At 35.1% G+C, this 24,042-nt stretch overlaps 3 protein-coding genes and 1 pseudogene across 5 annotated transcripts; all 4 read left to right on the forward strand.

Annotated features, from left to right (window-relative positions):
- LOC147411645 (triacylglycerol lipase 2-like) lies at positions 1–2,240 on the forward strand. Its single transcript, XM_086454579.1, has 9 exons — positions 1–292; positions 370–480; positions 582–722; positions 810–920; positions 1,004–1,147; positions 1,227–1,267; positions 1,352–1,428; positions 1,502–1,597; positions 1,707–2,240. Exons 1-9 carry the CDS (start codon positions 119–121, stop codon positions 2,018–2,020), a joined length of 1,209 nt encoding a protein of 402 aa, XP_086310705.1. The 5' UTR covers positions 1–118; the 3' UTR covers positions 2,021–2,240.
- Positions 2,241–5,925: 3,685 nt separating this feature from the next.
- On the forward strand, positions 5,926–7,774 carry LOC147411646 (putative lipid-A-disaccharide synthase, mitochondrial; annotated as a pseudogene). The gene is made up of 3 exons (XR_015181740.1): positions 5,926–6,602; positions 7,055–7,281; positions 7,436–7,774. The product of XR_015181740.1 is annotated as a putative lipid-A-disaccharide synthase, mitochondrial (transcript).
- Positions 7,775–8,853: 1,079 nt separating this feature from the next.
- LOC147411647 (mitochondrial pyruvate carrier 4-like) lies at positions 8,854–14,470 on the forward strand. The gene is made up of 5 exons (XM_086450795.1): positions 8,854–9,076; positions 10,110–10,208; positions 10,314–10,366; positions 12,382–12,455; positions 14,147–14,470. The coding sequence occupies exons 1-5, from the start codon at positions 9,022–9,024 to the stop codon at positions 14,190–14,192; spliced, it is 327 nt and encodes a 108-aa protein (XP_086306921.1). The 5' UTR covers positions 8,854–9,021; the 3' UTR covers positions 14,193–14,470.
- A 4,089-nt stretch (positions 14,471–18,559) lies between these two features.
- Positions 18,560–23,926, forward strand: LPXB (lipid-A-disaccharide synthase B). 2 transcript variants are annotated; one of them, XM_086450763.1, is made up of 8 exons: positions 18,560–18,929; positions 20,158–20,257; positions 20,405–20,510; positions 20,597–20,820; positions 21,185–21,263; positions 21,747–21,985; positions 22,440–22,666; positions 22,987–23,926. In XM_086450763.1, the coding sequence occupies exons 1-8, from the start codon at positions 18,664–18,666 to the stop codon at positions 23,156–23,158; spliced, it is 1,413 nt and encodes a 470-aa protein (XP_086306889.1). In that variant the 5' UTR covers positions 18,560–18,663; the 3' UTR covers positions 23,159–23,926. The 2 variants fall into 2 exon arrangements, with proteins under 2 accessions (XP_086306889.1, XP_086306898.1); XM_086450772.1 differs by having other exon boundaries at positions 18,561–18,925.
- The last annotated feature ends 116 nt before the right edge of the window (positions 23,927–24,042 follow it).

Below are 24,042 nucleotides of genomic sequence, written 5' to 3' on the forward strand. Positions count from 1 at the left end.
TTTTGAAAGCTTGTGACATAGCATATACTCAATTTTGTATGTTATCCATCTTCCCCACATGTTAAATTTGAAGGATTGAGAGGATGATTGTAGCAAAGAACAACAAATCCATTTAGAAATGGCCAACACTCTCACATGTGTTCTTCTCATGTTTTGGTTTTGTGGGTCTGCACTTGGGGCAAGAACCAAGATCTTCACAAGTGACCATACCTCACAATCGGTCCCAGTTTCTGGTGATGGTGTTTGTAAAGCAATGGTGGAGATATATGGATACTTTTGCGAAGAACATACAGTACTGTGTTTTACCTTCTCATATCATATTTCTTTTACATAATTGTGGTGCTTATGGTTTCAATTGTTTGGTTTTAGGTGACGACACGAGATGGTTATATTCTCAGTATGCAAAGAATTCCGATGGGACGATCGGGTAACAAAACAGGAGACAGGCCTCCTGTTTTGTTACAACATGGAGTACTAATGGTAAGTTTGAATTTCACATGAATTACAACTCTGCTACATCAAATTCATGCTTATATGACTATAATTGATCGATAAAAAGAATATGTTGTATGGGTTGTCAGGATGGGATAACATGGCTGTTGACTTCTCCCGAAAAATCTTTAGCATTCATCTTGGCCGATAACTCGTTTGACGTGTGGATTGCCAATACCCGTGGGACCAAATATAGTCGTGGGCACACATCACTTAGCACGGATGATATGGTTTTCTTCTTTTTCACTATGTTTCTGGTCCTCAATTATGTGAAACAATTTTATTTTTTGTAAATTAATCAGTTTTTATATTTGTAGGTGTATTGGAATTGGACTTGGGATCAATTGGTAGAGAATGAACTTCCTGCCATGTTCGAATACGTGCATGATCAGACGAGTCAGAAACTTCACTACGTGGGGCATTCCCAGGTAAATATTTACGCTACATTTCTTCTTAATTCCTATTCAACATATCAATTGAGGATACTAAGATTGAACCATGGTGTTCTTAGGGAACTTTGATTGCTTTGGCCTCCTTTTCCCAAGAGAAGCTATTAAACATGTTGAGATCAGCGGCATTATTGAGCCCAGTCGCTTATCTGGGTCAGGTGTCATCGCCCATTGTCCGAAAAGCAGCGGAGAACTATGTCGCCGAAGTAAAATTATTTTTTTTATTTTTAAAAACCTCTCATCTATGTAGTATATATCTTACTGACTAGTTACTTTTTATGACAGAACTTCTATGAAGCGGGTATCATTGAATTCGATCCAGTAGGGTGAGATAACATCTCTCATGCTTATAAAAATTTCTTTCGAAAAGAAAACAAGATTCATGACTATTGTTTTCTCTAATTGAATAGGGCTGTGTCTGACTTTCTCAAAAGTATATGCAAGAAACAGGAATTCAACTGCTACGACTACATGGACTCTTTCACAGGTAATATCTTAAGTATTTTAACTTTGTTTATCTCCATTATTACTAAATCAATTCATGTAATTGCTATTTGAAGGCAAGAATTGCTGCCTCAACTCTACGACAATTGCAGTTTTTCTTGAACATGAGCCTCAACCAACATCAACGAAGAACATGATCCACCTATCTCAGAGTAAGTCTTATAATTTCATGGTTCACAAAATTAAGTAACCAAAATTTAAAAATAGACCAAGTGATATTATGTTTACTTTGGAAATTTGGGTTTATGGGGTTATTTGTAGTGACTAGAGAAGGCACTTTAGCGAAGTATGATTACGGAGATAAGAACATGGAGCATTATGGGCAAGCTAAGCCTCCTGCCTATGACATGAGAAGCATCCCCAAAGATCTTCCTCTGTTCCTCACCCATGGAGGGCAGGACACACTCTCCGATGTTGATGATGTGAAGGTCTTGCTTGAAAGCCTCAAAGATCATGACAAAGATAAGTTAGTGGTTCAGTACCTTGAGGACTACGCTCATGCAGATTTTGTTATGGGCATGAATGCTAAGCAAGTTGTTTATGAGCCTCTAATGGCCTTCTTCAAGCTTTATTGAGATCATCAAAATGGTGATTCGGTGGGGATTCTCTTATTCATTACTAGCAATTTTGATGATTTTTTTTTTTTTTTTTTGTCTTAGTTAATTAATCTAAGAGATTTGTATCTCTTCATTGTGTAATTGGAGTTGACTGTGGTCATATTTACATTTACTAAGGTAAAAACCATAGCCCAATTCTGAAAATACCTCATTCTACTTCGTTGTTCATTTGGGGAAGTTTTTAGTTGAAAAAATTGCCAACATGGTTAAGTTTGTAGTATAGCAATACAACCCTAAGTGATGCCACATGGTGCATATGCACATCAATCTGGACCATTGGAGTAATGGGTCCACCTTGGAGATGGTGATCAATCAATTGATTAGGGTCGATCAATGGAGCATATTCTCCACAACATATTACATGGTGTAAGCATCTCAAACATTATCAAACAATGCTGATGATAACATCATAGGATTTCAAGGAGCTTATATTGCCAATCCAACTTTATTTCAAACATACCTCACAATAAAATTAAATATGGTGCCTTCTATTGAGATCCCTTGGTAGTCGTTTCCTCAGATCACGAAATGGCTTATATTACCAAACGATACAAACCTGACCAATATATCATTATTCTTGTTGACACATAGTAATTGCATGGAAAACATGAACAAATAGGAGAAATAGTACTTGAAAGAAAACAACACCAATTCTAACTTTTGTCTCCTAAGAAAACAAAACACCAACAAATAAAAATTAGTCCCTTATTAATCTTAGATGTGGATATTTGGCTTGAGACTGAAATGATTTTGGGCTAAAATGTAAGCAGCCAGGATTGGGTCACTGTCACCATTATCTAACCCGACTCCCTTGCACTTGTCTTCGGCTGTTTGAAAAAGCTCATCACAGTAAACGGCACGAGGAGGGGAAAGCGAAACCAATGGATCAAATTTCATACTCATAGGAGAAGTAACCTTCTTCTTCAACTTTCTACAATACTTGATGAACTTCTTCATAGAGTACTTCTCTCCTATGATGCCCATGATTACTCTCTCTTCTCCCTCTCATGTTGGGTTGATATAATGGGAAGGGTGAGAGGGTAGGCCTCACATGGAGCATGTGAAAGCTAGGGAGGCTTATTTCGTGAGTAGGACCACATTAGTTTGGGCTGACAATTTGAATTGAGAGAGAGAAGCTTCTTTGGTTTTGTTGTTTTGCTTTTGAAGATTTCAGGTACAACCTTGGAAAAAGGGTTGGTTTGCTTTTGAAGATTTCAGTTACAACCTTGGAAAAAGGGTTGGTTTGCTTTTGAAGATTTCAGTTACAACCTTGAAAAAAGGTTGGTTTGCTAATTTTGTATTATTCAGTCTCGATGTGCCATGATCAGGAAATACCTCGAGATTTTAGTCTATAAATTTCTGAGATCCCTTCCAAAGCTTCTTCTGTCCCTCAAATCAAACACAAACCAAGTTGGGAGTAACTTGAAGGATGGAAGATTCGGAGCATTGATCCTAACCTTTTTGCAATTGCAATTATCCAATACCAACCTCTTAAGCTTCCGAATGAATACATATAGGTGTTGAGATGTGATGAATCGAAATAACTCCAAATTCTCTAGGACACAAAATTTATACATCAGAAGCTAAATCATTTCTTCTGTGATTTCCATGAGAGTGAATGATAGAGTTTTGAGATTTTGTAAACATCCCATATGGGCTTTTCTCCGAATGAAAATCATTGGTACAATGGGTTGTTCAATAATACAAAGATATTGCAACTAGAATCAAACGAGCACGTTATCAATTGTGGTTAATACTTAGAGCAAATTTCCCAAATTGAAATGTTGCAAATTCAAATTAATCTCGAATTGAGGCACGTAATAAGTCGTTCTCTTTAAGATGTTTTACGTCTTTGCAACAATCAGAAAATATTGTACAAGAAGATTCGTGGCACGCCTCTCCCAGCTCCCCTGAAGTTATCTAATGGGTTCACTTATCCCCTACCATCTACTTGCAGTCAATCAAACGGTTAGTATTTTTTTAATAAGTATAAAATTTTATAAAAAAATCAAAGAGAAAATATAAAGGTAGCCCCAAATAAGAAAGCAAATAGAAAAAAGAAAAAAAAAATGCAAGAAAACACCCAAAAAATAAAAAACTACTAGTTACAAATTACAAAGTCAAACCCATCTAAAAACAAAGTCCTCAAAGGAGACACCGAAGAACTCCTTGTTAAGCTTCGCCTAAATAAACAATAACCCAAGAACTTCCATACAAATATCCCCTAAAAAATGGGTTTTCTTGTGAATACTTAGACAAGAATATTTTTATAATTTTAATTTTTTATATAGCAAAAAGATTAAATGAGAGGGTAAAAATATAGCATACGAACTTTAACAGTCTGTGAAAGGGGAGGAAAGTGCAATTGTCAAAACATTAGGGTTCAACATGGAATTATGCCTAACACATAGGGTCAAAGTGTAATTTACCTTTTTTTAGAGATATGCTATTGCCACACCAACTGTTGCTAATGCCACCCCAATTCATATGTAAATAATTAGCCCACATCTTAGGGTGGCATTAGCAAAAGTTGGTGTGACAATGGCATCTCTCTCTCTCTCTCTCTCTCTCTCTCTCTCTCTCTCTCTCTCTCTCTCTCTTTTAATTTAAATTGACAGGGACTAGTTTAATATTGCTACAAAATATTTTTTTAATTCTAGAGAAAGTCGTTGTAAAATGACTCCCAATTTTCTGACTCGAAAATTTTCACTCTGTTTGATGTGGCAAGAGTACCGATTTTAGAAACATAAATTCTCTATATGCGTCAGATCGATTGATGTCCTAGGCAGGATTGAAATCTCTCTTCCCTATGGAGGATATTGCTGTAATGGGTATCTGGGAATTGTTGCCACACCTAAATAAGATTAGGATGAGTGTTGAGTAGTGTGATTTCCTCCACATAAATATAGCTGTTTTTCTTCTTCTTTTTGGGTTCTTTGGTCCTTCACCAAACAATAAAACTGGCTTGATTTGGTTTCTTTTGTTTGAATTTGGACATAACAAGTGAAGTTAAAGATAGCGGCAAATGCTGCTCTTTTGTTTAGGCCTCATGATGTTGTAGTGACAATTGACTCCAAGGGATTCTCTTTTTGTCTCCTGAGGCAGCTATGAGGTAATGTGCAACAAACTTTAGTTTGATTAAAGACCTTTCATTTCAATTGTAAAATTATGTACGAAAATGAGGGAATGTTTATTGCAGCTATGTGTAAATCAACAAAGACTAGATAGTCCATTATGTTGCACCATCGTTTTGGGCATGGAAAGGTGGTGAAGTGAGGCTCAAAGGGCTAACTGAGTTTGTCGGTCATCCCATACTGGAAGATGCTTTAGACTTGAATTCGGTAGAGATTTATTTTTCCTCCAACAATTGCATTAGATAGATCTTGAAAAAATTACATCAAATATCAAACTATACATAAATCTTAACTTTACTGATTTGTATGCTTGATTGTGTGCCCTTTTCCCAAACAAGTGCACTGTTAAAGACAGACAATACATGTTTAGGGAAATGTGGGTTTATAAGAAAGAAACTGCCACCCACCCTACCACACTTAGACATTTCTATTTCCTGGCGTCTTTATTTTGTTGAGAAGACAATGAACTATTGGCTTTCCTTAGTGGCACCGTTGCTGTTGGTTTCAGCTTGAACATAAATTGCATCTATTGATATGTACTAACACGTGGGCATGACATGACCATGTTAGGAAAAAGGTTCCCTGCCAAATGAATGGAACGTGCAAGGCAATGAGGAAGGCTTTCGAAGAAAATATGGATTATCTTCAAGTACCATGTTTTTTGAGAAGCTCTCACTGTTTTTGCTTGTTATGGAAGTTAATTTAATTGAATGAAGAGTGAAAGTTATTTTTCTTGGCTCGTGTGCTAGTTTCTAGATGTATGGTGAGACTCCATATAAGTAGGTAGCTGGTGGGACTTTAGTTATTTTTTCTACAATTTTGTTTTTATAATCAAATAACCAAACCATAAAAGCCCTAAAACCTGAATTCATGCTACTCTTTGTAGGCCCCAAAAGAGTCCTGTAACTTCATTCCAAAATTTTTACATTGTTAAAAATCTTCCCACCATAAACCTTAACTCTAAATCCAAATTTTCAGACCATAAACCCATAAATTCTGACAACTTAAACCCTAGATTAGAACAAGCACATCAAGCCTAGTTTATCCTACATCGATTTTGGTATCAAACATAGCTGTCTTATATCAACTTGTTATCAGAGCTAATTCCCTTCAATGGATTTTCTGGTTTTTAGCTACTTACAAGATCTTCCTGGCTTACTTTTGATAGGAGCCACTGTCCTTACCTTGCTTCCCAGAAGCAGATTACAAGAGGTCACCCGCATGCTTCTGATTTTTTCAAAAACTATGGAACTTTTGAAAAACTCCTTCACCGAGTTGTCAACAGTTATCCCTGTGCACCAAATGAGCATGTTAAAAACTATGTCAGTAGAGCCATTGAGACATGGCCTGTTTCTACAATACTGATCTCCGGGGAATCACTACACCTGAAATATGATGCATTCAGCGTAAGGCAATGCCACAAACTTCTCATATTATTATTTTAGTTGAATCACAATAACTATGTATGAAGCCTATATAGACAGTATATATGGAGCCTGCACCCGGTAACCTAAATTTCAGTCGTTTGCAAGCCGGCCAAGTTGTGAATTATGATGCAAGAACGAATGGGTTTGTGTCAACTCAGTCAATATATTAACATACTTGCTTGGACTCGGCTCATATGATCAATGATTCTTCATGGGACTCCCATTGAAGGCCGACCCAAGTGACCTCCCCATCCCTTACATAAGACCATCAGAGAAGATAGGTTGAGTCACGTATGATACTAGGATCAATTAGTCAAAATGGGTTTATGCCGCAAATGTTGAACAATCTATCAAAAAAAGGTGTGGCCATGTGGGCCAGGGTCCGGAGTTACATATGTGGCTGTTATTGAGGTAAATTGAATTCCTTTCAGGCAAGCAGAGCTGGGTTGAGTACTTCCGGGACAGCTGCTTTGGAGTTACAACTTGCTCGGTTACCCTGCGTCATTGTCTATCGAGCCCATTTTCTAACAGAATGGTTCATTCGTTTCAAGGTCAATGTATCAAATATTTAACTCCCTAATATTCTTTTGGATTCTGCTGTCATTCCTGAAGCGCTTTTTAGTTTGTGCACGCCTAAGAATCTAGCCGCATTACTCACGTAAGGTTCTTCCCCAATCTCTCCATGACTTCTTTACACATTTATGTGGATGTGGATATCAAATGCCCCTCATTTACATATTCATGATTTGCATAGATATGCAAATACAACAAATTTTAGTGTTCTTAAGGGTGATGGTCTTGTTGTATTGCAGGGAAGTGATTCATGATGAAGGTCTGCGCAAAGAGCAGATCAACGCTGCTGAAAAGGTTCTTGGACTGCTCTTCCTTATGAAAGAAATATAACAGATTTGGGTCGGAGAAATGTTACACCCCAAGCATGATTGCAGCATCCATCATACTGTGTTCTGTGAAACGGCAATGACAAACAAATTTGAAAAATTCACTCATTGAATTTCAGGTTGTTGACCGAAAAAATATAATAGAACAAGTACACTTACTGTACGAAACTCTTGCTCTATCTATTGCTAGATGCATAGGTCCTTAGATCATCGATAGGACCATGTACATGCCAATTTTGTGGCACTTTTCTTTGGATCCAAATTTATTGTCTCGTTTCTCTTGTTGCAGTTTCTTGCTTCTGTTTTTAGCTGCTATGAAGTGTTAGCAATGCACATTCTTATTCTTTGTTTTTCAAATATATGTTTTATTGTTTCAAGCTAAAACTTGGATGAGAAAAAAAGGGTATGTCAACACTTGGGGTAGGCGTACTATTACAGTTCAAGACATGTTGCATTCTTTTGGTTGTTTTCGGCGTGATTGGGTGAGGGGTGGCTGAGAAATCAGGCAGGTTGGTTGTTTTCGAAACCGGTGAATCATTCAGCTAGTTGCATCCGTTTTGGATGTCATATAAGAAACCATTTACGCCTTTTTTACTCTCTTGTTTTTGCCCCTTAAAAGAGTAGAAAATTGTAGTGGGAAAAAAGTTTCAAGGGACAAATCATCAATTTGAAAAATTAAAGTATAATCTCAAATAAATGAAGAGGGTCATATCATTATCTTTTAAAAGATAAAAGGGACATTTATCACGTAAAAATGTAAATTCTTCCAAAATTTTGAAGTATGACCGCTTCAAAATCAGACTTGTGTTACACAATCACAACTTACAAGTTTACACTTTGCAACATAGTAGCATTTTTTTTTACTAAGTTCTATAATAAATTCGTAAACATCATAAAAATTGTGTTTTATTCTTTTTAAACTTAAAATCTGTGAATTATTAAAAATAGTTCAATAATCAGGAGAGTAATACTTTCATTGAAAAAAAATTAAAAAATTCATTTTTTTTATAAGAATTAAACGGGAGATTGCACCCGCTGAACAATTGAAGACAATGATATTTCGGTCATTTTACATAAGGAAAATGCCGGAATGTCACAGGGCATTTACTGCAATTCTCACATTTCTGACATGGGATGTGCACATAATCGTAGATGTGTTTTCTCGCGATATGAGTAAAATCATCTACGGTTATGGATGCATTTCCACGTCAGAATTGTGAGAATCACATTAAATCCTGTGTCACCCCAGCACGACTCTTTACATAAATATCTCTCTTTCTCATATAAGACCAGAGTAAAGTGAGGAGGTATTTCTAAATTTCCAAAACTTAGATTGAAAATGAGGAGGTATGTCTAAATTGCCAAATCTTGGATTCTATTCTAACTTCTAAACGGTCAGTGTTTCAAGAGTGAACTTCGCCGATTTTGTGGTGCCGTTAGATTTTAGATGATTGAATATAATCGTTTATGAAAGGAAGCGTGAGAGAAGAGTAATTTCTATGGCGTCTTCGAAGTTCCAAGCTCTCTTGAATCACCCTGCCGGCCCTAAAACCAGTTCGTTGACCTCTCTTTTATATTTTTATTTGTTTCCGATTCTTTCAATTTTTGTTATTTTGTTTGATCTTTTATCTTCCTTTATAATGTCTGGATTCAGTTTTGATCTTTTGGTTTGATTCTAGCTGATTCTGTTCATAGCTTTTCTTAAAATCTTTAATTATTTCTTTTTTTGCGAGGTCGATCTCTATCTGTCTCTTATGACATAAATATAAACATATAGAGATTTTCATTGTTGAAGGTTACTTGCTCAATCGAATCTGACAACTAGTAAGGAAATTAGGGTTTTTTATAATCAAAATCACTGGTTTTGTTGAAGACTATGATTTGGTTTTACGGAAACAAGCGGAATATGAGATTTTGGTACTGTGTTACTGAAATTTTGTGAAGATATTTTATCTGCAATAACAAGACAAATAACTTCGTGAACGACCGATCAAGTCAATTATAGATGATTCATATTTCACATTCATATTATCCAATTTGTATTAATTTACCCTAAAGCATAAGTTGCCTATTGCTTCCTAACTTTTAAAAAAGTACGCATTTATTTAATCCCCATCTAACCCTATTAGTTGCTCTTTACATGAATCTTTACGATCTATTTTAACCTTATCGGTATTTTGGTCTTAACTTTGTCAAAACACGTTGGATTTGCAAAATCTGGGACTTGTTTGATGGGTAAGTGAATAACCTTTCAAATGACACAAAATCAACTTAATAGGATCAATTTTAACATTTTAAAATAAGATCTAAAGAATAATGATGTGAATAGTAACCCAAACTTAAATTGTACCGGGCTTAGACCCATAACTTAATTGGTTTGACACATTGCAAAGCAACTTTGAGGTTGTCGGTTCAAGTCCAGCTTACTAATCAAAATAGAATAAAAAAGAAAAAGAAAAAATTGAACGATGACTAGCTCAAGAGGTACATGCACTTCTGATTCTTTGATTCATGATTATGTTTGGCTAGATATACATGATGTTGGTTACATTATCCCCGTCTTTGGTAACTTACTTAATAATTGCAGTTCACTTTTGGGCCCCAACTTTTAAATGGGGTATTATTATAGCGAATGCTGCCGATTTCGCAAAACCACCTGAACAGCTCTCGTATCCTCAGCAAATGGGTATTTATCAGTCAATGATTAAAGTTGATGCTTATGAGTTTTGGAGGCATTGAATTCCAAATTACTGATATAAATACACACTTCATCCCTTTATGTGGTTTCCAGTTGTTGCATGTACTGGAGTTATATGGTCACGCTACAGCACAATAATTAAACCGGTAAGCTGGATTACATGAAAAAATGGTTCACTTTTTCTAACAAGTTTTAATCTGATACTTGTAATATCTATGCAAAATTTATCTCTGACAATATGTATAACATTTACTCCCAATCTATGACATAGCAGATGCAGACTTTGGATATACTTGTTACCATGCTGATCTTATTATTAGCTTGTATCTGGGAGAATATAGAACCTATGTGATTGTATTTGGATGTCATATTTTAATTTTCGCCTTCTCACTATTAGAAGAAAACTTGACTAATTGATTTGACTTAGAGTCAATTTTGACATGATTCATTACCTATCAAAAAAGAAAAAAAATTGATATTTTTCTTTGACCTTTTACCACTTGGCCTTCTGTGGGCTCTATTTGGGCACTACCTATCAAAAAGAAAAAAATGACATGTTTCTTTGACCTTACCACTTGGCCTTCTGTGGGGTCTATTTGAGCACTACCACTCTGCCGCAGGCACTGTGGACAATTTCTCTGAAATATTCATTTATTTGTGCTTCATTGATCCCGGTGTCTTTTCATCTTTTGGTGGGGATTTTTCTAGCCAACTATGTAAGGATATTTATGGGTATTGCTTCGATGCATTAACTAGAATCTCTGATATTTAATCAACAAATCTCCAATTTTGAGTGAGATCTGTTTTTAAATTTTTAAATAGGTAAGCGGGTGAGTATTGAACCCAGGTCTGTCGTATTTTCACTCATGTAATTGACCAACTTATTTATACCCCGTTGAGTGTTTATTTTCCAGTTAAGCCCCGTGAACTCTTATATTCATTGTTCTCCCCGTCTCTAACAGATCGGTCTTTTGGATTTGTTGGTTGGTTAACATGAGATCAGCATGCTAGTTTCGTATAGGTCATGGGTTCGATTTCTTTCCACCCTTATGGGTGTGGGAGAGTGTTGAATGTTTATTTTCCTCTACTCTTGGGTGTATCATACCCCAGTTAAGCCCCGTGACCCTCATATATTCATACTTCTCCCCATCTCCAAGAGATCAGTCTTTTGGTGTAGTTGGTTGGTTAACATACCTCAAAAGCTTGGTACATATTCTTGAAAATAAGGTTCAAAAGGCATCCTAGTAAAATTTTAGACTGTAGAAAAGTTTAACATGAAGGCTTTAATGCAATGCCTGCAACTTAGGAGGACTTGTTTTATTGAAAGGAGGTGCTGTTGCAAGAGGAATTGGATCTGGTGGGTATAAGATTTGACAAAGAAAAGGATGACAATTAATAAGAGATTGTTTGTAAAGTAAATATGGGAAGGTGATACTATTACACAATCATGTAGTTCTTGCAGTAGGCATGTCTAACCATTGAGTTTGAAGTCTGTAGTTCAACTCCCCATCAGAATGTGATGCGTATGCGAACACTAAGATCCCTGGTTTTTTTTTTCCCCCTTTTAAATATGTTCCTTGAGAAAACTATAAAATACTTGACATCATTTATTTTGGAAAACATCTGTAGAACTTTTGACTGTGTGAATGTATAAGGATCAAATATATATATTCTTCTACAATTTCAAATGTATCATATTCCATTTTGGTTGGATATCTATCATGATCATATTTCCCAATGCTCACTAATTAAAAAGAAAGGGAAAAACCATTTCTTTTATAACTAATCATCGATTACAAATTGGAATATTTGATGTTTTTGATCCTGTAATGTTCATGGGGTTAGATTCTACTTGACTGGTAATATTATTGGTTACGCAGTACAGGTTAATTTATTCAAGTTGTTTTTTCTCTCCTGGTACAACTAGTGGAGTTTTACCAAAACTTGAGAGACAGTCCAGTTAAATCACGTGACTGGGATGAATTATAACGGGAAACTTTAAAAGAAAACAATAGAAAACAAAACAGACGAATAGATTGTGTTTATTGGTCTTATCTAGGTTGCATTATCTTTTTTTTGTTGATTGGTGTCTTCTGCAATTTGTATGAGCTATGACTTGCCTTTAATTCTAATATTTGGGCATGTCCTATTGGGATTGCAGAGGAATTTGAACCTTCTCAGTGTAAATGTTGCAATGGCTGGGACTGGAATTTACCAACTATCCCGCAAAATCAGGTATGCAGTTGTTCAGATCCAATCTTATATGTTTGTCTCTTGTGACCGTTATCGTTTTGACAATTTTTTTTCCCAAACTTTCCCCTAGATAATAAATTCATGATAAAACCATTATTTAGGGAGTTTTGTAATTTAATGGGAGCACCTTTATGCTATCCCCCAAGTTCCCTAAATTTAGGGTACCGCCGAGCCATTTTATTACAACCACCATATATTTAACTTCTAATCTGTAAGTTGGTCTATGATAAAACAAAATATTATTGTTAGATAATTTTCACCGGGGATCTTTACAATGAGCCCCATACTACGAGCCCGTTTGGATACACACAGAAAAGTAACTTTTTTACTTTTGGAAGTTAAAAAGTTAAAAGGCTCATTTGGATTCATTCTAAAAAACTACTTTTAAAAAATAAAAATCGTTACTTTTTAAAAAGGAAAAGGAAACTACTTTCTCCCAAGGGCACTTTCTTCCTAGTTACTTTTTACTTTCTACTTTCTATCAAACGGGTCTAAATATTTTTGTCTAAATAATGAAGTATTATGAAAATTACCAATTATTCTTAGAAACTTAATTTTGCGACCAACAATAATGTTTAAATTAATATTGTTTCTGTGGAGATCCTTTGGGACCCACATATTCTCAACCTTGATCTCCTTACCGATGGGATACCTGCCAAAAACACTATGCTTGAGTCAAGCAACTGTCCAACAGTCTCTCCAATAGAAACTGAATGAATCTTTTCTTGTTAAACACCTCTTATTTATAGATTTTTGAGTCCTTATTTTTTAGTAAGTTCCCTTCTTTTGGGGATCTTCCCTTGATTTGTGACTTAATCTCAACTTTTCTGTGACCCAAGGGGTTCTCCTTGTTCTTTTTCTATCTCATAACCAAATTATTTGTGTTTGGCTGCCCAACGTAATTGTAATTGTCAATGGTCATTACACAATCATCCCAACTTCTAGAATGGGACTATGCTTTACTGATCTCATTCTTCGTCTCAGGATCTTATCAAGTAGTACTTGTATTGAGTTTACATGTGTATAATGGGAAAGAAAATCACATTTTTGTCACCACAGTTATTCTACCCACCCCTTTATCTCTCTTTTAATAAATAATCTATTACTTTTTCCTTAAAAACTTCATAATTTTGATAACTTCTCTGTCATACGTTATAAAACCCTAAGCTATTCTTGTAGCCATTACAGGCATTCTCCCTAGTACATTATAGTGGCGACGAGTGTAGTTCTGAGCCTCCCTCTGGTTGCACTCACTTTGCATGGAAGATGCATGACTTTCCAATCACATTCTTTTGAGCTACAGTGAATTCATTAAGGGGCTCATTCTTTTTGTAACTGAAAAATAATAGACTTGGGATCCAATAAGGTGTCCTGTTCCTATAAAATAGGTTGGGTGTCTACATGGCACACTTTAGTTGGTGTTTAAAAGACCTAATCAAGCTGTTCACACCGCCCAATGTGTTTATTTCCTAATCAAATTGTGCCATGTAGACACCGTAGGGGCTCTTGACTCAAAATAATGAAGGTCTCCAATAATTTTATTTGCTAACCTAAAGTATGTGAGTGGTCTGGGTATCACACTAGTGCAAATGACACATCCCTAATATTTCCAATTGTGTTATAATCACTGCTTGTTTTTATTACATTTTTATCTTCCATGTTCATTCTTTCAGGCAAGATTACTTTTCGGAGACAGAAAAGGATGCTATAAAGGAATAATGACGAGAATCTTTTAGGGCTTTTTATTGAATTTTGGGGTGATGGACCCATATGCTGCATTCTGATTTTGCATTCAAACTGTGTTATTACATTTGTAAATAGTAACTATTGCTAGAAAAATAGATCTTGAAAATGAAGAAGAAAATTGCTCTGAGGCATGTAGTAATGTACGTTATCTTATAGACAACATACGCCTCCACTTTGATTAAATACGAAGATGTAGATGGGTTGTTGGCGAACTTATCTTCAGGATACAACAAAGCTCAGTTTTATCACAATTGTATATTCTCAAAATTTACACTATTTTGAGAAAATCTGTCACACAGAATCTCGGATACACGAATGCCTCTTTTTTTTAGAAAGTTAGAAATATTTTTTTAACATAATTAATCTCTATAAATAGAGAACAATTGCAAAAGTCACATCCATTCGTAAATGGATTAAGAAACTTATATATATATATATATATATATATATATATATATATATAGATATATCCGTTTCGGCACCCAACAATTTGCCCAATATGTGTTGTCCTACATGGGTTAGAAGTTTTGGAATAGGCTGATTTTTGGTGAGGATGATCTACAAAAAATGGACGGTCCACAATTTTTCAACTTGTAAACATGGGGTTAGAAGTTTTGGAATGGGCTGATTTTTGGTGAGGATGATCTCTACGGTGGTGAGGATGATCTTCTCACCGTAGAGATCATCCTCACCAAAAATCAGCCCATTCCAAAACTTCTAACTCATGTAGGACAAAACATGTTGGGCAAATTGTTGGGTAAATGGTTGGGTGCTGAACATTTCCATATATATATATATATTATTAAAATTTTTATATAACTAAAAGTCATTAGGAGCTCTCAATGAAAGAGTCACAAAATACTTTTACAATCTTCAATCTATATGAAAAGATATCAACCAATAGAAATGTTCTAAATAAAAAATACTTACTTTTACTTTAATAAAAAAGTACACTAATCATTAAGTAACTTTCAAAAATCATTTTAAAATAAACTAAATTAATTTTATTTGAATCAAATCTAAATAAATATTAATCAACATTTATTTTTACAACTACCATTTGTTTGATTGGAGATTTTGCGTGGGATGATCCAAGATTACCTCTTACACTTGCTTGGTTTGTACCTATGATGAGGATGGACTTATCATGGTTTTAAAACTCAGTTTCGCGTCTCATCTTGTACACACCAGATACCGAGTCATCTCGGATGAGTTTTTCGATACATTTTAGACGTCTAGTTCAAAAAAATAAAAAATAAACGTGGGGTTTTATATCTTATCCGAAAAACTGACTTGTTCGTCCATCTCGTCTGTGTCTGATACCAATATGACTCGGATGATACGTCTTGGTTTCGGGTGAGTTTTGAAACCATGGGACTTATGCTCTTGTCGTTGTCATCATCTTATGTAGGAATCTTACGGTGTGGCATGAGAGTTTGATTGACAAAGTGTTGGAATCTCTTAATATTTTTGAAGAATTGGTTGAAATTCAAATTGTGGATAAAATTCCATAGATACCTCCATCTTTTGGAGATAATGGAGGTTGTTCCTACTTTTCTTTGGGAGGAGAGAGAGGATTGTATGTAAAAGTTCGTCGGGAAGATTGTTGATATGATCATCATCACCATTGAATATCTCTCTTGTAAATCCTTGTTGTTTCTCCAAGGAACGCACGTCATGGCTTCACCTTCGAACTCTCACATAAATAGAGAGTCAAATAACATATATACAGGTCAGGGTCCATAGACACATAAAGTTATTCATAAAGTTACGATGTGTTTTGTCTTATATGGGCAAAAAGATTTGGAATGGGCTGATTTTTGATGAGGATGATTTCTTCACCTTATCAAAAGTGGTTTACAAAAGGTGGATAGTCTACGATCCTTCAACTTGTAAATTTGGGTTAGAAGTTTCAAAATGATCGGATTTTTTGTGAGGATGATCTCTTCTCCATAGAGATCTCCTCACCAAAAATCAGCTCATTCCAAACTTTTTTACACATATAAGACAAAACACGTTGTAGTTTTATGAGAGAGAGAGATGGGGGACGTCTTAAATAAGAAGTTCTTTGTTCTTCGGGGGTTTCGTAATTAGAGTAAGAATTTTACACATACGATTTACTTACATTGACTTGTGCTTGACTAACACTGAAATTGACATAGTTTCACACATTGGTGTGCACAGAATCATAAATATTTGTCACTTGTATATCGATGAAAATCACCTATGATTCTCTACACACATCCACATAGCAATATGTGAAATGATGTCAATTTCAATGTTACTTCAGCATTTTCCTAGCTTATTAGTAATTATATTTGTAGGGTAAATTACACTTTCACTGTGATGCTTTGGCATAATTCTATGTCGACCCCATAACATTTTGATAATTGTACTTACCTCCCTGTAGTTATCTACTGGATTCTCTTACCACCTTCCATCAACTTGCCCTCAATCGAACAATTAAAATATGATTTATTATTATTATTATTATTATTATTATAATACATTTTATAAAGATTATTTTACCCTTTTCAAATTGTTATTTTCTTACAAATAAAAATATCCCTTGAAAAAATGGGTTTTCTTATGAATACTTAGACAAGAACATTTTTAAAATTTCAATTTTTTATATAGAAAATAAAGTAAAATGAGAGGGTAAAATATTATATAAACTTTAATACCGTTAAAAAAGGGGAGGAGAATGCAATTGTCAAAACATTAAGGAGTCAACATAGAATTATGCCAAACCACAAAGGGTCAAAATGTAATTTATCCTTTTATATGCCACACCAACCTTTGTTGGCGCCACTTTTTAGCACACATCTTGGGATGTTATTAGGCAAATTTGGTATGCCAATTGCAGTTCTCTTTCTTTTATGAATAATGATGAATGCACACGGTCTTGCCATGCGGTTGGCGTGGCAAGGGCAGGGAATTGTACATCTTCTTCCTGTGTATCCCGATGAAAATGATCTATGATTCTGTGCCCTTGTCACTTCAATCACTTACCAAGACCGCATGCATTCATCACGACTTTTCTTTTATATATTTAAATTGACTACATATTTTTATTCTTACAAATAAAAATATGAGTTGTGCTGGAGTAACATCAAGCTGGAACCACATATCGTACTTCTTGAGGTGAAAGTGGATAGGAACCATAGATGCTTTTTCACTCATATCATAAATGAGTGAAAAAACATCTATGGTTCCTATCCACTTTCACCTCAAGAAGTGCGATATGAGTTTCCAGCTTGAGGTTACTTCAACATTATTCTAAAATTATCCCGTGAAAAAAATGGGTTTTGTTGTGAATACTTAGACAAAAACATTTTTCTAATTTCAATTTTTTATATAGAAAAAAAACTGAGGGGTAAAACACCATATGAACTTTAATACTGTTGAGAAAGAGGAGGAGAATGCAATTGTTAAAACATTAGGGGGCCAATATAGAATTATGCAATTGTTAACTTTTTTTTAAATATATATAGAGATTCTATTGCCACACTAATTTTGGTTGGCATCACGGACACATCTTGGGGCGGCATTAGCAAAAGTTGGTATGGCAATTGGAGTTCTCTTTCCTTTATATATTGAAATAAATTGACTACATATTATCTAGAGATCAGTATTATCCTAGGAACTAGTATAATTTTGCCACAAAATCTTTCCTTATTCTAGAGAAAATCGTTGTAAAACGTTATTGGTGGACTCAAATTTTACTAAGTGTTGTGAGTTCACATCTTGACATCCAAAAACATGATTGGATGCGTAAGACTTTTAGAGGACGAATTTTAAGATCTTAGAAAAAAAAATGAAGTATAATTTTTTATCGTTGAATTTAATTTTAAGTTTTGGCAATTTGGAGAATTTTGTACTCATCCATTTCCAATATCTTGGATTGATTTTAGAAAAAATATATTTTTAAAATTTTTTTGTTGAAATTTAGAAGGATGTTGTGTTGGATTGCCTACCAATCCATATAGGTCAGCGACCCCGAGTAACATTTGATGTCTTACTTAGTAAAGACAGGTTTATTTTTCCCAAAATAAAAATTAGACTTTGGAAAGAAGCTTTGAAAATTATGATTTTAAAACTCGTTTTGATGTCTCATCTCTTGTCCATGAACAAGACCGAGCCATCTCATTCAACAAATAAAACAATGGACAAACTGTTGAGCATGGTTTACTATTTGAGATGACTTGTCTATCCATCTTGTTTGTGGACGATACCGGGATGAATTAGACGAGTCATCTCGGGCAAGATTTAAAATCATATTGAAAATTGAATTTAAAGTTTATGAATCTTTTGTGTCTTGCCTCCTCTCTAGTTTTCAAAAAATTTTAGTGGAGTGCAACCAGTACTTAGGTGGTGTTCAACTAGTCATTCCCATCAAATAAATTCAAGATTTAACCATTAAACAAGACCCAAGGGGAAACAAATGAACATAATCGAACAGTTATCCGCAAAAATGATGCCCAGAACGATTTGGATGGTGAAGAGTTGGACTAAAGAGAGGTTCACAAGGTTGCTAACGAGATCTTATTCGGTTTCAAGCACAAATGTAATGGACATGGCCGCTAAAGATGGCGAGTTGAGAGTGTTCATCGTCTCTGGAGAGGTCTCTGGAGACACCATAGCTTCTCGTCTCATGTCTTCTCTTAAGAAGCTTTCTCCTTTACCTCTTCGTTTCTTCGGTGTTGGTGGGTAAGCTAAAACCTTCTCAAATTTTTATTTTTATATTTTCCATTTTTGGTTCTCTTATTATTATTATTTTTTAAATCTGATTTGGGTATGATTCAAATATAGAAATTAAGAAAATTTTAGATTGAGTATTAATGTTTGATGCATTCTGTAACTCTGAGAACTATGAAAAATCTAAGAAGGATTATCAAGCTATTCGTCATTATTTCTTCTTTTAAAAATAAAATAAAAAATCACTGTTTTAAGTGATTTACTTACATAGAACACGAATTCATGAGATGGGTATGATGTGTTTGAGCATTTGCAACTATAATTTATAAGGAGAGATTTGAAGATATAGCTCAAGATATAGAGTTAAACTGGGGGAAATGATTGATGTTTCCAGTCCCAACATTTGAGATAAAACGTAGATGATGAAAAAAAAGCTCTTAACTGAGTTTTCTTTCATCTTTTCTAAGTTCAGTTTATTGCCTTGTTGGTAGTGTTGGAGGGTGAGTGAACATTCTTGAATTATTTCTTTTTCTTGTTACCTCTCTGCTTTAAGTTTTACTGCCATTTTGTATCAGTTTGAAGTTTTTATGGGTATGAATTGAGTACAGAAATTATTAATATTTAATGGGTCCTGATGAATTTAGGATTCCGATTTTCTTCTTTTCGAGTAATTTTGACTTCTCACTATTGTGTTTGATTCATATAACTAATGCATCAGTTCATGGATTTGGGTTTTTTAAGCTCTAATTCAATCTCTTGTTTCTATTTCATGTTTTCTTCATACATCTTTTTAACATTTAGGGGATTTTCTAATTTTATTTCCATAGAAAATATGGTCCTAGATACAGTGGAATAGTATTTCTGTCGTGAACCCAATATGGCCTTGATAAGGCTTTATATATTGGAAAACCATTAACAATGAAGAAAATTTCGAGTACTCAACAGAAACAAACATTCCATTTGAAATTTTTTATGCTTGGTAGGTAGAGATTTTACTGCTATGTAGACCAGTTTGTCTTATCATTACTGGTATGATGAGAGGAAAGCAATTAATACAGTGTTTCATTTAATAGTAGATGCACAAATTATTTTTTTTTTCTGTTTTCTTTCCGTCACCAAAAGATTTTATACAAAATTGCAATCAGTGTAAATAGCTTGTTTTCATGAGTTAGCTGTTCTTTGTGGACTGTACCTCTGGTTTATTTGTTTATAGAAATATAAGTTCTCTATATGCACTCAGATCGTTGATGTCCAAGGAAGGATTGCGATCTCTGTTCCCTATGGAGGATATTGCTGTAATGGGCATCTGGGAATTGTTGCCACACCTAAATAAGATTAGGGTGAGGGTTGAGGAGTATGATTTCCTCCACATAAATGTAGCTGTTTTTCTTCTTCTTTTTGGGTTCTTTCCCTCATGAGAAGGGTCCTTCACCAAACAATAAAACTGGCTTGATTTGGTTTCTTTTGTTTGAATTTGGACATAACAGGTGAAGTTAAACGTAGTGGCAAATGCTGCTTTTTTGTTTAGGCCTCATGTTGTAGTCACGGTTGACTCCAAGGGATTCTCTTTTCGTCTCCTAAGGCAGCTACGAGGTAATGTGCAACAACCTTTAGTTTGATTAAAGACCTTTCATTTCAATTGTAAAATTATGTACGAAAATGAGGAATGTTTATCGCAGCTATGTGTAATCAACAAGGACTAGATAGTCCAGTACATGTCCATTATGTGGCACCATCGTTTTGGGCATGGAAAGGTGGTGAAGCGAGGCTCAAAGGACTAACTGAGTTTGTGGATCATGTATTGTGTATTCTTCCATTTGAGGAGGAAGTTTGCAGATCAAATGGATTGTCTGCGACTTTTGTTGGCCATCCCATACTGGAAGATGCTTTAGACTTGAATTCGGTAGGGATTTACTTTTCGTCGAACAAATGCATTAGATAGAGCTTGAAAAAATTACATCAAATATAAAGTTATACATAATTTTTTCTCAATTTTACAGATTTGTATGCTTGATCATATCTCCTTTTTCCAAACAAGTGCATTGTTAAAGACGAACAATACATGTTTAGGGAAATGTGGGTTTATAAGAAAGAAACTGCCACCCACCCCCTTACCACACTTAGACATTTACTGGCATCTTTATTTTGTTGAGAAGACAATGAACTCTTGACTTTCCTTAGTGGCACTGTTGCTGTTGATTTCAGCTTGAACATAAATGGCATCTATGGATATGTACTAACACGGGGACATGATGTGACCATGTTAGGAAAAAGGTTCCCTGCCGAATGAATGGAACGTGCAAGGCAATGAGGAGGGCTTTCGAAGAAAATATGGATTATCTTCAGGTACTGTGTATTTGCAGAAGCTCTCACTGTTTTTTGTTTTGTTATGGAAGTTAATTGAGTGAAGAGAGTTATTTTGCTTGGCTTGTGTGTGAGTTTCTACTTGTGTGGTGAGACTCTGTGCAAATAGGTAACTGGTGGGACTCAGTTATTTTTTCTACAATTTTGTTTTTATAATCAAATAACCAAACCATAAAAGCCCTAAAACCTGAATTCATGCTATTCTTTGTAGGCCTCCAAAAGAGTCATGTAACGTCATTCTAAAATTTTTACATTGTTAAAAATCTTCCCACCATAAACCTTAACTCTAAATCCAATTTTTCAGACCCTATTAAACTTTACTTCAATCAAACCCTTGTTTATAGTACATCAATTTTGGTATCAAACATAATTGTCCTATATAAACTTGTTATCAGAGCTAATTCCCTTCAATGAATTTTCTGGTTTTTAGCTACTTACAAGATCTTTCTGTCTTACTTTTGATAGGAGCCACTGTCATTACCTTGCTTCCTGGAAGCAGATTACAAGAGGTCACTCGCATGCTTCCGATTTTTTCAAAAACTATGGAACTCTTAAAAAACTCCTTCACCGAGTTGGCAACAGTTATCCCTGTGGCACCAAACGAGCATGTTAAAAACTATGTCAGTAGAGCCATTGAGACATGGCCTGTTTCTACAATACTGATCTCCGGGGAATCGCCACACCTGAAATATGATGCATTCAGTGTAAGGCAATGCCACAAACTTCTCATATTATTATTTTAGTTGAATCACAATACTATATATGAAGCCTATATAGACAGTATATATGGAGCCTGCACCCAGTAACCTAAATTTCAGTCGTTTGCAAGTCGGCCAAGTTGTGAATTATGATGCGAGAATGAAGGGGTTTTTGTGTCAACTCAGTCAATATATTAGTATACTTGTTTGGACTCAGCTCATATGATCGATGATTCTTCATGAGACTCCCATTGAAGGACAACCCCAGTGACCTCCCCATCCCTAACATAAGACCATCAGAGAAGAGGGGTTGAGTCATGTATGATACTGGGATCAATTAGTCAAAAATGGGTTTATGCCGCAAGTGTTGAACCATCTATCAAAAAAAGGTTTGGCCGTGTGGGCCAGGGTCTGGAGTCACATTTGTGGCTGTTATTGAGGTAAATTGAATTCCTTGCAGGCAAGCAGAGCTGCGTTGAGTACTTCCGGGACAGCTGCTTTGGAGTTACAACTTGCTCGGTTACCCTGCGTCATTGCCTATCGAGCCCATTTTTTAACAGAATGGTTCATTCGTTTCAAGGCCAATGTATCAAATATTTCCCTCCCTAATATTCTTTTGGATTCAGCTGTTGTTCCTGAAGCGCTTTTTAGTTCGTGCACACCTAAGAATCTAGCCGTATTACTCACGTAATGTTCTTCCCCAATCTATCCATGACATCTTTATTTTCCCTTTTTTCTGACTTTTTATCGATTACCTCTTCCAGAGAATTTTCATATTGTGGACATTGGCTCAACCCCCTACCTTTTCTTGATCTTCAATAAATTCATCTTTATCGATAAAAAATAAATAAATTGAAAAGGACGAAGATTCTTTGGAAGAAGTAAAAGAGCTTGTGGAAAATTGGATATCAAATGCCACTTATTTACATATTCATGATTTACAGAGATGCATATAAAACAAATTTTAGTGTTCTTATAAGGGTGATGATGGTCTTGTCGTATTGCAGGGAAGTGATTCATGATGAAGGTCTGCGCAAAGAGCAGATCAACGCTGCTGAAAAGGTTCTTGGAATGCTTTTTCCTTCTGAAAGAAATATAAAAGATTTGGACCCAGATAAATTGTACAGCCCAAGTATGATTGCGGCATCCATCATACTGTACTCTGCGAAACGACGATGACAAACAAATCTGAAATTTACTCATTGAATTTCAAGTTGTAGACAAAAAAGGTGTCTGTTATTGTTCTGGAAGAAATGAAACAAAAGAGGAATGAGGAATCTGTGAATCACATTTTAATTCATTGTCATTTCTCCAGGGATGTTTGGATATTTTTCTTGTTTCGCTTCTAGGTGGATTGGGTTTTTCCTCATTCTTTCACTTCCCTCTTGGAAGGTTGGACCTTCAGTATCTTTTCTTTTAGAAAAAGACATCTTTCGACTATCCTTCCTTTGTCATTTCTTGGGTATTTGGAGAGAAAGAAATAAGGTCTTCTAAAGTAAGGTGAGTACAACCCATACTATGATTTTGGAGATTTTGGGCCTAATATATTTATGAGAACAACAAAGGTTCAATGCATGTCACTGATCTGATATTTCAGGCCATGCCTCACAGCAGAAGAAATGTGATTTGTTGTGGGTGAGGGGTGGCCGAGAAATCAGGCAGGTTTGGTTCAACTCCTGCATGAACATCAAATTATTTCAAATCCCATGAATCATTCAGTTGGTTGCATCTGTTTTGGATCTCATATAAGAAGTCATTTAGGTTTTTTTTACTCTTTTTTTGCCCCTTAAATGAGTGGAAAATTTTAATTACCGATAAAGAAATATTAGTGTCTCCCATAAAACGCTTGCTTTTCCCAACAAATCCTTAACTTTCAAATTTGAATTTTTTTCAAGATTTACTAAAAAAATCAAAGTTTTTTGCCATTAAAAAAAAAAAATGAGAGATTGAAAATAGTGGATCTTGGTAAAGCTAGAGGGTGAAACGCTGAACAAGTGAAGACAATGATATTTCGGTCATTTTACATAAATCTCCCTCATATAAGACCGCAGTCGTAGGATGTG

This window comes from Akebia trifoliata, chromosome 1, assembly GCF_017979445.1.
Source record: "Akebia trifoliata isolate Shusen 1 chromosome 1, ASM1797944v1, whole genome shotgun sequence".
NCBI classification, from domain to species: Eukaryota; Viridiplantae; Streptophyta; class Magnoliopsida; order Ranunculales; family Lardizabalaceae; genus Akebia; species Akebia trifoliata.

Excerpts from the sequence above, each read along its gene's own strand:
- LOC147411645 (XM_086454579.1), top strand. The coding sequence starts at position 119 with ATGGCCAACACTCTCACATGTGTTCTTCTCATGTTTTGGTTTTGTGGG. Across the intron at positions 921-1,003 it reads ACTACGTGGGGCATTCCCAG|GGAACTTTGATTGCTTTGGC; the intron begins GTAAATATTTAC and ends TGGTGTTCTTAG. Across the intron at positions 1,429-1,501 it reads CTACATGGACTCTTTCACAG|GCAAGAATTGCTGCCTCAAC; the intron begins GTAATATCTTAA and ends TGCTATTTGAAG.
- LOC147411647 (XM_086450795.1), top strand. The coding sequence starts at position 9,022 with ATGGCGTCTTCGAAGTTCCAAGCTCTCTTGAATCACCCTGCCGGCCCT. Across the intron at positions 10,209-10,313 it reads CTCGTATCCTCAGCAAATGG|TTGTTGCATGTACTGGAGTT; the intron begins GTATTTATCAGT and ends TGTGGTTTCCAG. Across the intron at positions 12,456-14,146 it reads CAACTATCCCGCAAAATCAG|GCAAGATTACTTTTCGGAGA; the intron begins GTATGCAGTTGT and ends TCATTCTTTCAG.
- LPXB (XM_086450763.1), top strand. The coding sequence starts at position 18,664 with ATGAACATAATCGAACAGTTATCCGCAAAAATGATGCCCAGAACGATT. Across the intron at positions 18,930-20,157 it reads CGTTTCTTCGGTGTTGGTGG|ATCGTTGATGTCCAAGGAAG; the intron begins GTAAGCTAAAAC and ends ATATGCACTCAG. Across the intron at positions 20,821-21,184 it reads ATGCTTTAGACTTGAATTCG|GAAAAAGGTTCCCTGCCGAA; the intron begins GTAGGGATTTAC and ends TGACCATGTTAG.